Raw genomic sequence first — 16,993 nt, 5'->3', positions numbered from 1 at the left:
TTGTCGGGGCATGGAAACTAGGGGCTACTAATATTTACTATTCTCTGCCTATCGGGGCGTAACTCAGACGGCGCTGAGTCGGGTCTGGTGGCCTTCACACGGCACGGCGACTCGCTCGGCTAGCGCCTCGCTCGGTGGTGCCTCACGTGGCTCGAGGCCACCAGACACGCCGCGCCTCCGTTATTGACACAAACATCTCCCAGTATGTTGATTATCATTATCATTACTGGGGGTATTTCTAAGGTGCTGATTACGAACATTCTCTTGATTATCAGGTGATAACATCCGAAACGGACAGCGAGCGTAAAATGAAAGCATGGGACCATTTGGTTTCATTTGACACACAAGAGTTAAAGAAGATGGAGAATTTTCCGCAGGTCCTGGGTTGTGTTATACGAGGGAATTTATCACATAAGCCGAGCGTCCCTCGATGTCCCTGCATGGTGAAAACACAGACACGCAAAACTGGCACAGTGTGGGATAAAGTCACCCTGATTGGTTGCAGGGCTTAGAGAGGATTTCCTTCTTCACATAGTACCATCTGTCTTGTGTGCGTGCACACACACACAGTGTGTGCGCCTGGCATGCCACCCTGCGTGCGCGCGCGTGCCTTGTTTCGTGCGTGCATGCACGTCGTGTGCGCATTTGCCCATGTGTTCATGTGCAAGTGCAGTTTGAAGTTTTGTCTTTAAAGCTGCGATCAGTGAGATTTGTTGGTTATTTATGGCATGGGGACATTTTGGACATTTCATCGCCCACCATGTCCAGTGGTGGAAAGTAACAAAGTATACATGCACTCAAGTACTGTACAACTAAGTACAATTTGGAGGTATTTGTACTTTACTTGAGTATTTCCAATTTCCAATACTATTACTTCTGCTCCACTACATCTCAGAGGCAAATATTGTACTTTTACTCCACTACATTCATTTGACAGCTTTAGTTACTAGTTACTTTGTTAAATTTGGTTTACAAAACAAACATTAACCACTTCAGCACTATATACATTTTGGTCATTAGAAAATAGCCGATCTACAAGCTCACTATGCGTCGCATCGCGACGCATAGTGAGCTTGTAGATCTGAAAACCTGAAATGAGACATTCTGCATAAAGAGTACTTTCTACTTTTTGTACTTTCAAGTAAATGTTGATGCCAATACTTTTGTACTTGTACATTTTGAATTCCAGACTTTTACTTGTAACAGAGTAGGTCTACATTGCAGTATTGATACTTTTACTTAAGTAAAACATTTGAGTATTTTTTCCACCACTGATTGTAGGTAATCATTTCATTTGCCACTTTTAACAACACAAAGTTGTATTGCATAGCACAGCCCTCTGCTGCCCTCTACAGGAAGCATGACAGAAAAGCATGTTTTCCTAGTCCTCCAGTACAATTTTGAGGTATTTATTTTACTTTACTGGGGTATTTCCAATTTTCAATACCTTCCCTTGTGCTCCACTACATCTCGGAGACAAATATTGTACTTTTATTTTTAACACCACTACAAATATTTGAAAACTTTAGTTAGTTAATTACTTGAAGATTTTGAATAGTCTACAACAGTGGTTCCCAAAGTGGGGTCCGGGGACCCCCAGGGGTCACTGAGGGAGGGAGTTCCAGGGGGTCCCCAGCTAAATGATAGTTTGGAACCAAATGGACCCTTATGGGTCTCTAACTCTGAGAGTGTACAAATGGACAGGTCCGTTTGGTGCCATATCATAATAGTACAATATCCAAAATCACAGACTAATATCATGCTATGGATATAATATTGATACTAGGGATGTCCTGATCAGGTTATTTTTTTTCTCTCGATCAGATTCCGATCATTTGAAAAAATGACGTGATCGGCCCCGATTTCCGATCATGTGATCGGATTGGGACAACCCTAAAACAGAATATGTCTACATTGTGGTATTGATACTTTTGCTTCTTCTCTACAGGTAGTAAATCGGACGGCCAGAGGAGTCCAAACGACAGTGTTTTCCTGCGGCTCGATGAGATTCCCTACATCCATGAGGGCCGGCGGGAAAGCCAAGAAGACAGTGGTGAGGAAATAAGTAAGGGATAATATCTGGCTATAGGTGGTCATTGTCGGGAGATAATTCACCGACAGGGAGTTTAATCACCCTGAAGGTGATTATCGCGGGATTATTACATGGCTACCTAACATAAATTAATAAATTGATCCAAAACACAACAAAACAAGTATTCCCGCTGGCTGCGTCTGCCCAGCTGCAGGGCTGGAGCACTGTCGGAAAACAAGGAAGTGAGTTGATCAAATAGAATCCATTTTCGGGTACTGCTTCGTCTATTTCTCGCTCAAATGTTTTCAGAAACATTTTTGAGAGCAATGTTTAGCTGTAAATTACATTGTGTGTCACAGTGTGTGTGTGTGTGTGTGTGTGTGTGTGTGTGTGTGTGTTTACATGGCTGTCATGTTGGAAACAGCAGTAAATCAAGCGGGGCGCAGCCGCGCAGCTGGTGCTCAGAGGGTTTGATTAGGCAGCAGTCTGTTATAGAGCGGAGCGGTCTGTTATCAAGAAATAACACACCGCTGAATTCAGTGATTGACCAATCAGAATCAAGCGTTCAACCAAGCCATGTAATAATATGTGTATAATATAATTCAATCATTGGAGCGGTGTGCAGCGCTCAGAAAAAGGTTAAAATAGAGATTTATGCAACGACATTGTTCATCTCTCCCGTGTCCGTCCCAGATGGCGTGCCACAGGACTCCGACCCGTACACCTGTCCGTTCAGAAGCTCCGTGTCTCTGTCCAGCCCAGAGGAGACCATTGGGAAGAAACTACTGCGTAAAATAAGTGAGTCAGTCAGTGGGGCCGTTTGTCACGAACCGATGCAGCAGCAGCTCATACACGCCTACACATTGATATTTGTCCAAGCTTCTCCCGCAGGCATAGCAACAGTGGCAGCAGATACATTATCGTAGCAACAACTGATCTGTTTGTGTTCCTCTCCTTCAGCGCGGATCCCCCACCCCCGACGTCTGTCACTTACTGAAGGTTCAACGTGACTCATTGTTACTTTAAAAAAGGAGTAGTTCTCCCAAAGAATTACTTATTGAGTAGTCTTACATAGCCAGACAACGATATTCCACAATCTCCGAATGCTAGAGTCTGGAACTATACACCTCCCGAAATCTGAGTTAAGGAAGCTGCCATTTCCGTTCACAAAAATATATTTTAATTTAAAATATCTTTACATTTTATTTTTTGTTTCCTTTTCTGGCTGTCGGGACTCGAGACTGGGAAAGCCCACTGCATGCACACTCGCCACAGACACTTCTGACTTCCTTCACGTTATTAGCCTACAGCCCTACACTCTACGAGAGCTGTTGGGAGGATCATAGGCACGTGTGTGCCTATACTGTGTGTGTGTGTGTGTGTGTGTGTGCGTGTGTGTGTGTGTGTGTGTGTGTGTGTGTGTGTGTGTGTGTGTGTGTGTGTGTGTGTGTGTGTGTGTGTGTGTGTGTGTGTGTGTGTGTGTGTGTGTGTGTGTGTGTGTGTGTGTGTGTGTGTGTGTGTGTGCTAGCAGCAGCCACCACCAGGCTCCGCCAAACTTGTCTGTCTTGACTGTCATTGCATCTCTGTATGAATTTATAATTTTATTTTACAGACAGCACGGGTGGGCGGCCGTGTGCCCCCCTTGCCTCTGGGCCCCCACGCAGTCGCGTTGTCTGCGTCACGCTAGTAACGCCCCTGGTGTGCACACAAACATAAACGTTATCCTACACAAACATTAAATGCCATTGACAATGAATGGACAATTTTGAGTGTCGCCCCCCGATCTGGTGGGTAGATCTTGTTGCATCATAGTCATTTTGAAAGTGTGGGCACCCCTGCCATTGAGAATGCATTGGGCGTTTAAGTTAAATAACTCCGAAAAGTTCCAGCATTTGTCTCCACAGTAAGCTGAATTATAAAATGTGTGAATAGAGTTTCTAGGTGAAAGTAATTTTTTGGTGTGCCATAGAGCTGCCATTTGAGCCTCATTATACATTTCTCAAATTTGAAAGCACTATATTTCTAAAACATTTCAAAGATTTATTTTCAGGCAAACATGTCCACCGTAAGATGAACCTAAATAGGTTTGAATGTGGTTTCTATGTGTAAGTATGTAGGACTAGTAGCATGCCAAAGTTTGTGCAATTGCCATTGAGAATGCATTGGGCGTTTAAGTTAAATAACTCCGAAACTACAAATCATTTCAAAGTAAAAAGTTCCAGCATGTGTCTCCACAGTAAGCTGAATTATAAAAAGTGTGAATGGAGTTTCTAGGTGAAAGTGCTTTTTTGACGTGCCAATATCTGCCATTGAGCCCCATTGTGAATTTCTCAAATTTGAAAGCACTATATTTCTAAAACTATGAAACATTTCAAAGATTTATTTTCAGGCAAACATGTCCACCGTAAGATGAACCTAAATAGGTTTGAATGGGGTTTCTAGGTGTAAGTATGTAGGACTAGTAGCATGCCAAAGTTTGTGCTATTGCCATTGAGAATACATTGGGCGTTTAAGTTAAATAACTCCGAAACTACAAATCATTTCAAAGTAAAAAGTTCCAGCATGTGTCTCCACAGTAAGCTGAATTATAAAAAGTTTGAATGGAGTTTCTAGGTGAAAGTGCTTTTTTGACGTGCCAATATCTGCCATTGAGCCCCATTGTGAATTTCTCAAATTTGAAAGCACTATATTTCTAAAACTATGAAACATTTCAAAGATTTCTTTTCAGGCAAACATGTCCACCGTAAGATGAACCTAAATAGGTTTGAATGGGGTTTCTAGGTGTAAGTATGTAGGACTAGTAGCATGCCAAAGTTTGTGCTATTGCCATTGAGAATGCATTGGGCGTTTAAGTTAAATACGGGGGGGGACACATTTTGACAGCAGAAACTCATAATTTCTCCCCCCTCCCTATTCCAAAGCCCCCCCAGGTACATTATATATTTTCAGCAATGGTACACTTATTTTTTCAGTGGGTAGATCTTGTTGAGCTGGTCATATTGAAAGTAGATCTCACGTCATAAATGTGTGGGCACCCCTGATGTATATGATGATTTTCTATGAATAGAGTACCGAAGTCCTGACGTCACTCGCTCCAACCCCTGCCTTGCGGAAGTAATCTCTCTATGGAGAATATAACATTGGGTCATCTTAGAATGCTCTCATATAAGAATTGTGTTCCAAAAATAAACCAACTGTCTCTGCGATATTGTCAGGGAATATGAGTCTCATATTTTAGTCACTCATATTTGATAGTAATTCTTGCCGTCAGATGATTCTTCATATCCATGAGTGAAACCGCCGGGATCATTCGTTTTGGAACGCAGTTCTTATTTGACGTGATATCCAAAAAGTCTGTGGAAATTCGGAATGGGGGAGAAAAAAAAAAAAAAGGTAAAAAAAAATACAAATCAAAACGAATGAAAAAGGCAAATAACCGTGCTGTACACATGAAGGATGTTTCTTCATTTACTGTATGTGTAGACAACTATGCCAACTAAAAGAAAAAAGGGTTTTTGAATAACGTTTTAATAAGAGTTCACAGTGAACAGTAAAATAGCTCAGAGCTGAGATTTAAAGCCATGCTGTTGCAATTACCACCAAGCTGTTTCCAGACAGGTACTGTCACTCTGAATGGTGCGTTTTCAAAAACCGATGTCATCTTCACCCCTCTAGGTAACAAGAAGAGGAACAAGTCTCGAGATGACGACGCGTGTCTGGAGGAGGGCTTGGAAGTGGAACCAGAGCCGGTGACGAGCTAGCACAGTGCCACCGGGGGAGAGAGAGTAGAGAACATTGTTTTATAGGTCTCTTCCTCAGCGATTCATCTCCACCAGGGTATCCTCAACCACCAACCAGTCCATGACACTCCGCACGCAGATCACATCCTCACAGGAGACTGAGCCAATCCTTTCTGCTGATGAAACTCAGGTCCACTGCCCAACAACTATACCCGACCTCCCCTCCGCTAGCTTCCACCTCGCTGGTCTGAAGAGGGACAGGTCTGTCAACTCCATAATGGATACACCTAGCCTTAAACCGGACTGAAGAGTTGACATCTATGTGTGAATTATCTTGCGTTTAGCCTCGGTATACCCAGGCTTTTATTGTCATTCGCATGCGGCTAAAACAAAATGAAAGCCTGGGGGAACGAGACACATTTCCTGGTCTAGGAGTGGGAGTGAACTACAGTGCAGAGGGGCGTCCCTCGAAATATGGTGACGTCAGTTTTCTCCGCCGTTTTCTACCAGGGAGGGGAGGGGCGGAGTTGGGCAGGGGCGGGCGCTCAGATCGGTGAACCAATATTATCCAGCGCATGAGAAATGCGCTACCCACCTCTCTAGACCATAATGCACGCTGGCTGGGACAGGCTATCTTGCATTATTGTGTTTTTACACCCATCCCGTCTGGCCACTTGCGAGGCTAATCTGAAGGGACGTACCCATCAGACCTGCATACCTGAGACAGGACGGGAGTTGATGGCGTTGGAACGCTTGAACACGTGACCTTAACTCTGGTAGCTCCATCCCTAAAATTAAGGGAAAGCGGATTTCCAACAAAATTCACTCTCTTGCGAAACGTTGATGTCACCAAACAATGAGGTCAAACGCCAGTATTGGGCGTACAGGATGTACGCCGATTAGGTTGAGAATCTGTGACGTTTTAATTTAACATCTAAAACCTCTCTCCCATGGAGGTGCATCATGTATTATTGAAACATAAGCACGCCGGGCCGGTCAATTTAATAATTTAGCTTTTTAGGTTACCAGTGAATGCACCACCAATGTACCTATACCAAGGGCATCAAGACCACAAAAGATAATTTATATTTTGTTGCACAATTGCACGTTTCTTCAAGTGTCACATGACAACAATCACGTATTTTCAACTTAAAGCATCAATTATAGTCACAAGACCTGTGACCGTTGATCAAACAAGGTATGGAACAGCATCGGTCATGTCATGTGTGACACAGTTCCCACACTGGAAACCAGAGTGGTGTAAAGAGAGAGAGCGGCAGCAACAGAAGTCCAAAATACTTGATCATCACGACACTCATATAGGCCAGGCCTATACATGAATCATCCTCTGGTCATTAGAATGCAGTATACAGAGATTTGTTTTTTTGGGGGGGGGTGATTAATTGTCAAATGCATAGATTAAAATATTGATATAGTACTGCAACATTTGTATGCATTTACATCGATGTCTTAAAAAAGAAACATGGAATTAGTGTCAACAGCCAATGTTAACTGCCTTGATGGCAGATTCTAAGGCGCGAATGTTACCTTGGTTAACAATCTGATTCTTGAAACGTCTTAACTTTTAAAACTCTCCACTGCTAGTGTTCACTATCGGGTACTGAAAATAAGCTCCATGATCTGGGATGGGAATTGCTCTGGAAAAAAATGGATCCATTGGAATGAACAGAGTTGTTGTCACTTGTCTTTACACCACTCTGCTTTTTCTTGTACAGGGAACTGTCCCCGTCTGCCATGAATGATGCCATCTACCAGTGTGGGTTTTGGCAGCAAATTTTGATTTTAGTTTTAGTCATAGTCTCTTGAATAGTTTTAATTTAGTTTCAGTCACATTTTAGTCACTTATTTGAGGTGATATTTCCGTCTGAGATTTAGTCGACGAAAACAACACTGATAGAAAGGTAGACGCCTCCTTCGGCTCTGGGGCATATTATGCTCTCAAGTGAAGGCAAGCTTCTACGTTGGTGGCAAGGAAAGTAATGAAAGGAAAGGACGTGAGTCACGTGACTGAATGGAAGCCGGGAATGCGCCAAATAACGGCACACTTCCACCCTGAGTGCGATACATGTCGATCCAATGAATTGCAGCGGCGAATGAGGCGTCTATACCCATCTATGTCTATGCCAACTACTGCCAAGATAACAGCACACTAGCCAATAACAGCACACTAGCCATTATCCACTAGCCAATAACGGCACAATAGCCATATCCACTAGCCAAAGCCAATAACAGCACACTAGCCATTATCCACTAGCCAATAACAGCACACTAGCCATTATCCACTAGCCAATAACAGAAAGAGCACAACTCGTCCAACCACAGAGACCATGTCCACACAGAAGAGGACATGTTGAAAAGAAAGCCATATAGTTTACAGTATGGCCAACATGAATAACTGCCAAAAGTGCTGCACTCAATGCAAAGGGGCAGGGTTCGATTTGTAAAAAGGGACATTTTCAAAAACAGGGGCATGGAACCCCCCCATTCCCGCAACAAATTGAACCCTGCCCAAGGGGTATGTGTAATACAAAAAAAAGAAAAATGCCCCATTGTGAAAAATCGACTTTTTATTCTTTGGGAGGAATGCCATTTACTAACTGACTGGTAATTAGGAATAAGATAGCAATATCAGTCATTGTACAGTACATTAAACACCTCCATATCGAGATGACATTGAGAGGATGACTATTGATGCTTTCACAATAATATTTATACAGTGAGATTTTTGATAAATACTCATCAGGAATGCCTATATAATAACTAAGTCGGTAGATAGAGGCAAATAAGAGGCAAATAATTCAAAATAAAGAATTATTGATGTAATATATTCATATATAGCCTAGCCCCAATAAACTCACACATTTCCGCCCCTTTTGATACACAATTTGGCACCGTTTCTAAACAGGTCTTCATCAGCATGTTGTCTATATCTATACCTATTTAGTTATTTTTTTATATACTCGGTAGAAAAGATATAATCCTTAAAACTAGCGGTTAACTTTACAAACTTATCACGCAGCTTTTTAATGCTACGTTCCTGTAACAGTGTGGTTTGCCTGCATGGTGTAACTCCATGCTCCCGGCAGCATCTAAAGGGCCTTTGGGGTTTGGATCACTGGTGCTACAGGGCAGGGACGTGCAGAGAGCGTTGAGAGGGGCTGAAATCCCGTAAGAGGGCACTTTTGGGCGAAAATAGCAGATCTACAAGCTCACAACGCATCGCACTGCAACGCGTTGAGAGCTTGTAGGTCAGCTATTTCCGGGGCGTAAACCAGCACTCTTTAGCTAGTGGAGATGCAGTGTAACGACATGGATTTCTAAACTTTGTTCAACGCAAAATACTGTGTTCAAGTTCAGGAGACTTCGGGGAAAAAAGCAATTCATGCCTTCCGGCATGGCGTGGAAAGGAGTGGCATTTGAATTTCTTTCACCATACTGAAATAGCAACTGCACTCGTGATCTAGAAAGGGCAGTTGTTTTTACAGACAGGTAAAAGGGCAGGGGCTGAAGCCCCCTTTGATGTCTATGTGTGCACGTCCCTGCTACAGGGAAATGAACTCAACTACTTGGTACACCAGTGCTAAATAGGGATGGAGCTCGTTATTTTTTATTGATAACGAGCACCGTATCATCGAGACCGGGTTCTTATCGAGACCCACTATGGAGCATTTTCTATTATTTTGTGTAAGGACGGGAGACGACAAATTCAGAACAGAACAAGCATCTTTTACTATGGCCTTCAAATACAGTACTTTTCTAACAGACAGAAGGCAATTGACCTTTTTACTTTTGGAAAATAATATTGAAGAAACTGTCAACTGGTTAATATGTGTACCGTCACTTTAAAAGTGTAATTTTGTTTACCTGGATAGCGCTGGTTGGCAGGTATCAATACACTTTAAGACTGACATGTTTTTGCCAGAATGGGCGATTAGATTTATTTCTTGACCACCTCTTGTCTTGCTTGTTTAAACATGACATCATGGGCCGCTATGCTCGATAACAGACTTGATAAGCCCAAAGCTTATTGATACCGGGTACTCAATAAGCTTGTTATCGGTTTTTTCGGGTATCGGGTGTCAAGCTCCATCCCTAGCGCTAAACGGTTATGAACTGGCTTCTGAACATAATAGGGCAGTGGTTCCCAAAGTGGGGCCGTGGTCATTGGCCCTTGATTTTGTTAAATTTACGTCAAAAAGATGAAAAATTCATGTTCACGTGCGCTATGGGAGTCCTGCAAAAATGTCCGGCCCAGGGGCCCTCGTGGGGGTTAATCCGCCCCTGGCTCCAGGGGGTCCCAAGCTAAATGATAGTTAGGAACCAAATGGACCCTTATGGGTCAAAGTTCCACTTTGATTTTACAATATACATTGGGGTCCCAGAGATAGAAATACCATTAAACAGGGGACCGTAGCCTAATTCAGGTCAAACCGGGGGCCCTTGAAAATGGTTGAGAATCACTGCTAGAGCCGTAAGAATCTCCTCTTATGGGGGTCCTTGGCATATCATTTCTAATGGGGGTCCGTGGGCTAATGAGTGTCAATTTGGGGGTCCTTGACATGAAAAGGTTTGAGAACCACTGTACTAGGGAGTCTGAAACAGTGGCTGTGTGCATGTTTACTTCTTCTGCTGTTCCAGCTGTAGAGTTAAGCCCACTTTTGTCGTACAGCTGTGTCAAATCACTCATAACGTGAGCTGCAGCTCGTGCGTCAAATATATAAATGAGGCTTTTGTCTATCCCCTGTAGAAATCCCTGTTTGTTCTATGGTTCTGCATGCATACTCAGAGAGGGTTTACAGAAGAGACCCCCCCCCCCTCCCCTCCCTCTAATAAACAAGGAAAAAGAGAAGAAAAGAAATGATGAAAGCCACGGTAAATCTTGTATCCTAGAACAGGGGATTATATAGGTTACTTCATGCTGCTTAGTGATGAAGGACTCGGCTTCAGGCTTTGGTCGGGATCACTTGGTTTTGTTTATTAGATCCCCCATACTGTAAAGATGTAGTTGTTGATGACAGTCAAGGAGAGGGGATAGTGGCGATAGTGTCGAGTGCATAAAGTACAGAAAGATGTTCCATGTTCTGGAAGGGAACATGGATACGAGAACTAGAGCTGTAGAAGAGAGGCAGTGCGAGGGAACGGCTGTTCGTGATTGAATGTTCAAAGGTGATATGGCAGCATGGCAGTGTGTGGGGGTGGGGTTAGCATATACATATACAGGTTACCGTATGTATGTACATATTATTTAAACATGGAATGCTGCTCAGTTAGAGAGGCCATTGTGCTTGAAATATTAGACGCAATAATGAATTCTTAGATCCTCATGAAAATCGGAGCGTTTGCTTTAACTGCATGAAAGCTCAGGTCAAAGTGAAGCCGACCCTTATTGTGCAATATTGGCCGATGGCCACGCTCGTCAGAACATAGAGAGAGAGAGACATAAATGAGTTAGGTGACGCACACTGACGTCAACCCACTGCCTACACACACACACACACACACACACACACACACACACACACACACACACACACAGGGGGGTGATTGGGGACACTCGCTACAGATACAATTCATTCAGCCTGGTGAGGCTATGGAAGCACAAAGGATAGCGCACCGCTAAGCAAACCACAGTGACCTGTTCTGGCCCCTCTTGTGTACACACACTGAACACGCAAAGAGACGGCGTTTGATCTGACACGAATCAAAAGGACAAACTCTCTGCTGGTGGTTCACGTCGAGGTTACATTGTTTTTTATTTGTATATGGAGAATGTTTTTTTTTTTTTCGTTGTACAGTAAAATTCTAAAAAGTTATGATCTAAAGATGTGAAGGATCTTCTATATGAAATTCTAAATAAAATTACTTAAGTACCAATCCCGTCATTCTTGACTGTGAATTTAAACTTGATCATTTGAAAACTGCTACAGCTTATGAAATGTGACATTTCAGATTTCACACGTGCCATGTGATAAGTCTCAAATACGTCCAGTTGAAATCAATCATAATAAGACACAGAGACACAGTTGGTGGTTATTTATTTGCATGTTTTATTCATCTCGTCAATTCAAAATGTCAAATCAAAAGAGTTTCCTATGTGCATCATGTCTGGCTTCATAGACATGCTGTCTCTGTGGCCAGACGGTATAAACGCGTGGATCAATAGAGTCTTTGTGCCACTGAGGTGAGAGATGTTGAGAAGTAATAGTGCAATAATGCTACTCACAGACAGCTGCTGTGCAAAGTAAACATTCACTTGACGTGTGCCTGAGCTGAAACGTTACGACATTGAAGCCTGAGGGATGTTTGGTTGGTAGGCTGCTGAACTCAGGGAACGTTCTGTGTTGCTGAGGTTTGCAACAGTCAGTCATGACTGACTCGGGCTGACAGGCAGCGTTCATCTGCGCCGTTTGTGCTTCTTTGCAACTTAAAAAGGGATATTTCACATTAAAAAAAAACATTTGGTCATTTCATCGTCTACTCAGGCTTATGTGAACACCCACATAAGCACCCAAACTCCATTTTAACCATTATAGATTAATTGAAAATAGCGTCCTTTTTTCTGGTGACTGATAATGTCATTCTAATACGTGAGGGGGCCGTGTTTTGTAGTGTTTTCATTTATTTTTAATAATTATTTTAGATTTTTTTTAGTATTTTCCGTCATGGAGGTTCTTTTCCAAAACAATTATTAAAAATAAATGAAAACAGTAATTTAAAACAACACGTCACCCTCACGTATTAGAAGGACAATATCAGTCACCAGAAAAAAGTAGATTAATCTATTGTGGTTAAAATGGAGTTTGAAGTTACAATGGGTTTGTATAGGAATGGGACGGGGCAGCTAAAATGAATATCAAATAACTAAATACTGAATCAAGCAACTTCAAAACTGTCTGGGGTGTCTGAGTAGACAATAAAATGACCAAAAGCTTTTTTGAAAGTGAAACATCCCTTTAAGCCCACACGATGGTGCCACGCGGTGAAAATTGCAGATCTACAATCTCACGGCCGCGTCGTGGCTCGACGGCTTGCGAGATCGAATATTTGTAAATAAAAATAAATAAAAATTAAACCAGAACTGACGGTGACAGAATTGTCACCGTCGTGCGACACTAGTCCGCAACTACAGATGAACCCTGACGTATAAACATCCTTAACCCCCCTGGCATTACCAAATAATGCATTGAAATGAATAAACTGTTAACACATGACATGGATCAGGCTCAACATTATATATTATTATTATTATTACACTCGTGTTTTTCACATTACACCGACCAGCTCTACACATAACACTGTTTTTTCTCATGGTATTACTTCCACCATGTGGTAGTAAACAGCCATCTGTTTCTGAACACAGCCACATCCTCTGTTCGTTCAACTCTCAGAGTTAGATTAGCACAGGATCTGACAAATGATTTGGTCAAATGATTTAACTTCACGGCTACGTGCAGTCATCTTGGTCATTGCATCTGAATGCTGCCTGATCTCAACTGCGCTTAAATCGCATGCGAATCAAGTTCAAGTATGATAAATAAAACTGGAATTGTGCTTGAAGTGGGAATGGAACAATTTAAATTACACAGCATTTCTAACAACAGAAGAGCATCGAGCCAGCACTGCTGGGAATGATCTTCAGCCTCACACGGTGCCTAGCGATCCTGACACTTTAAATAAAAGTAGACACTACAGGGAATAAATCAACGATGTCATTCACAATCACTTAGATTTCAGCTTTGATCTCTGCATAGTGATGTCTCTCGTGGCACTCCACTGCACTGTACCGGCTCAACTCGGCTCAGATCGTGCTTGGTACCAGGTACTTTATTTTCCACTACGGATAGGACCTCCGTAATGTAATTCATGGAAGCACATTAGTACATCATGGGATATTTGTGCATTATGGTATTGGATTCACAAATAATTTTGAGCCAAATCTCTCCCCATAATCCTCTGTGTAGGAGAAAGTGCTAGACAATACTAGAGTTAAAGCTAATACTGTCTGGAAACAATCTCTTTCTCCTGCATATTTCAATAAAAACAGATTTTAGGTGAGAACTAGGACATGCAGTTGCTCAATACCAATTTGTTTCACATTTACGTACAAAGAATGGTTTGTTAACATTATTCGGGAAGCTACTCTGCAGTTCTAGGGAAGTCCTTGACACAATGACGAATCTCTCTGACCAATTGGCCGTCTGCAATGTTTTCACACAACCTTTTGGCACCGCCCTCAAGCTTGCAAGTTCGATGGAGGTGATATATTTTTAAAAGGTACCAGGTTTTATCCACAATTCTGTCCGGTGGGAAGAAAAAAAAACTCGAGTTGAGCTGATAACATGCAGTGGAAACGTGCCATAGTTGAAGAGCAGCTTTTACATTATGTACGCTTGTGCTGGTGAGAATATACTTGGTCCACATATACACACACACACACACATACACACACACACACACATATACACACACAGGGCGCAGCCACACTTTCACATCAGAAAACGCCTAGAGCAGGTGTCTTCCGGGTTTTTTAACAGCTGGTGGAAGGAAATGACGGTAGTGTGCGGCTTGAACTTGTAGCGTCGGCAAAAAAAAAAAAAACTGAAACGCTTTGCCCACGCTACGACGTTGAAGCCGTGCACTAGCGTCATTCCCATCCAACAGCTGTCTAAAAACCAGGAAGAGACGCCTGCTCTAGCCTGCGTTTTCTTGCCGCGTCGACGCTTAAGTGTGCCTGCGCACACACGGGCCCAGTGGGGGCAGGGCAGGAAGAAGAAGAAGAAGTGCTGAGGAATGCTGGGTAGTGTAGTACTCTCTACTGGACCTTGGTTACAGCGTCGTGAATGGACTGGGCCACGTGGTCGATGTTCCTGGTCGTCAGACCGCACATGTTGACGCGGCCGCTGGCCATTAGGTAGACGTGTTTCTCCTGAATCATGTACTCCACTTGTTTGGCTACGGAAGCGACAGCAGAGAGTCAGTAAGTACTGCACTACAGAATTTATTCTGCAATGATTGTGTGTGAGAGTTATTGCTCTGTTGTGTGTTGTGCTCTGGTGGCAAATAAGCAGACAACGTCAGTAGAGCCTGACTGATTTTTGAAATTTTCCAAATTACCCCAAGCATCTTTTTCTGCCTTATGTTCCGTTAGTAATAATAATAATATCTGGGACTTATATAGTGCTTTTCATGATACCCAAAGACGCTTTACTTCCTAAGGTTAATATGAAGATCAAAGCAATATTTTAAATACTTTTTATTAGCATGTGCATTCCATACATTCCATAGGGCTGGACACACATGGACATATGACATCATCAACTCGCGACAGGAGCAGTTCCAAATGAGTGAAAGATTATCTATTTATGAAATAAATTAAATATCTAAGGTGTTTTTATTTTTTAATTTGAGTTATAGAGAGCAAGTATAATGTTTTAAGGCATATTTGTCTTATTAGCCAGGGATCCTTTTAAGTTGATTAAAATACTGCAGTTTCCATTAAGCCCAGAAGGTGTCGCTATTTCTACCCCTGCTCGTTGCAGAAGAATTAACACTCAATTCAAGTTAAGTGAATAGTTATTTAACCGGCCGGACTTTACACTTGATTTTATTACCGTAGCAAACATTGTCATAAAATACTATGCTTTCAGTGACTAGGTTAAAATCTTATTTCATTTATCATGATATGCAGGTTTTATAAATTATGGTTCTGAAAAAGTGTTAAATCGATGATAAAGTAGAATAGGATTCTATTGGTTCTACTGAGTAAAGACCCACCCCCTCACTGCCGTTCCAGCCAATAGCATTCGTTTGTTTCCGGTTACTTTTTAGGACCGGAAATTCCAAGATGGTGGATACGAATTCACTGGAACGGTGTCTTCAAAATGGGTCCGAACTACAAACCAACAATGGGTGACGTCACCGTTCCCTGTGTCCATTCCCTGTGCCATGACCTTTTACAGATCATGGCACTGGTTCCCTTCCCTCCAAACCTTTTAGCTCGAGACCCAAAAGAGAAATATGTCATGTTCATATCAGTGAAAATAGCAGATCTACAAGCTCGCAACGCGTTGTGAGCCACAAATGGGTCCCGATCCAAGGGTTTGGGAAACAGTGGTCTATGCCGGCGAACGTCCGTCCGTGTGTGTGTGTGTGTGTGTGTGTGTGTGTGTGTGCGTGTGAGCGTGCGTGTGTGTGTGTGTGTGTGAACTCACGATTAAGGCCAGTGAAGCTGAACATGCCGATCTGCTGTGTGATGTGGTCCCAGGTCCCGGGGGTCCCCAGGGCTTCCAGCTTGGCCTGGAGCTCAGCTCTCATCAGCAGCACTCTGTCCGCCATGGTCTTCACGTTGTCCTTCCTGCACGGGGAATAACGATCCACATCGTCATGAATGCAGACCAGCCTCTCGTCTTTAGCGTAAATAAAAAGAACGTTTTTGCTACTCACCAAAACAAAGGCGGGTTGTGTCATTAGAAAGCCTACTTTCCTTAGTGGGAGCACTCCGAGCCCCCCACCACACGTATAAACGGTACTTTTTGGCTAAAAGGGGATTTTGTTTCAATCGGGGAAAAAAATATTTTAGTTACTCCACTGTGCCTTCTACCGATATTGCCCAGAGAATTGCCTCATAGAGAATATTTTTCCTCCGGTGAAAAGAAAATCCCTTTCTGGCCAAAAAGTACCGTTTAAACGTGTGGTGGGGGGCTCAGAGTGCTTCCACTAAGTTAGTTAGTTAGTTAGTTTCATTTATTGTCCACGTGTGGAAATTTGTCTTCGGCCTCAACAGTAAGAAAGTTACAACAACAGCAACAACACTTATTATTATTACAATTATTTTCTCATGGCAAAAAAGTGCAGGACAACAGTGGCAAATACATTGGAAAAACAACAAATCTATGGCATTTGGTATGAAGGCTGCAGAGTGGATGAGAGGGGTCGTTTGCTATCTTGACAGCTTTTTTACGAAGTACCTCCTTTTAGATACAGCCTACAAGGAAAGTAGGCTTTCTAATGACACAACCCGCCTTTGTTTTGGTGAGTAGCAAAAACGTTCTTTTTATTTACGCTAAAGACGAGAGGCTGGTCTGCATTCATGCGAGCGGCGGAAGTCGAGAGTAACATAGCTCTAATGCGTTGCATTTAGAGCTATGTTACTCTCGACTTCCGCCGGACCAGAGCTAGGGATATTCTGTTGTTAACTGAG

The 16,993-nt window shown here is 42.7% G+C and overlaps 2 protein-coding genes across 4 annotated transcripts in view; one reads left to right on the top strand and one right to left on the bottom strand.

Moving 5' to 3' along the window:
- Nucleotides 1-6,222, top strand: part of cnnm1 (cyclin and CBS domain divalent metal cation transport mediator 1) — a gene marked incomplete at its 5' end in the record, with an annotated part of 45,929 nt that extends 39,707 nt beyond the window's left edge. The window contains 3 exons of the mRNA XM_079511888.1: nucleotides 1,949-2,053; nucleotides 2,726-2,830; nucleotides 5,708-6,222. Of these exons, the coding sequence (XP_079368014.1) occupies nucleotides 1,949-2,053; nucleotides 2,726-2,830; nucleotides 5,708-5,793 (296 nt within the window). The 3' untranslated portion in view covers nucleotides 5,794-6,222. The remainder of the gene's footprint in view (nucleotides 1-1,948; nucleotides 2,054-2,725; nucleotides 2,831-5,707) is intronic.
- A 5,598-nt stretch (nucleotides 6,223-11,820) lies between these two features.
- got1 (glutamic-oxaloacetic transaminase 1, soluble) overlaps nucleotides 11,821-16,993 on the bottom strand; it is a 30,634-nt gene continuing 25,461 nt past the window's right edge. For all 3 annotated transcript variants that reach the window (XM_079511578.1, XM_079511577.1, XM_079511576.1), the window contains 2 exons: nucleotides 16,005-16,147; nucleotides 11,821-14,745 (listed from right to left, as the gene is read on the bottom strand). In XM_079511578.1, coding sequence (XP_079367704.1) covers nucleotides 14,606-14,745; nucleotides 16,005-16,147 — 283 coding nt within the window. In that variant the 3' untranslated portion in view covers nucleotides 11,821-14,605. The remainder of the gene's footprint in view (nucleotides 14,746-16,004; nucleotides 16,148-16,993) is intronic.

Source organism: Electrona antarctica (genome assembly GCF_951216825.1).
Source record: "Electrona antarctica genome assembly, chromosome: 10".
In the NCBI taxonomy this organism is placed as follows: Eukaryota; Metazoa; Chordata; class Actinopteri; order Myctophiformes; family Myctophidae; genus Electrona; species Electrona antarctica.
The sequence above is the reverse complement of the archived record's forward strand: the minus strand, read 5'-3'. Positions and strand labels throughout refer to the sequence as shown.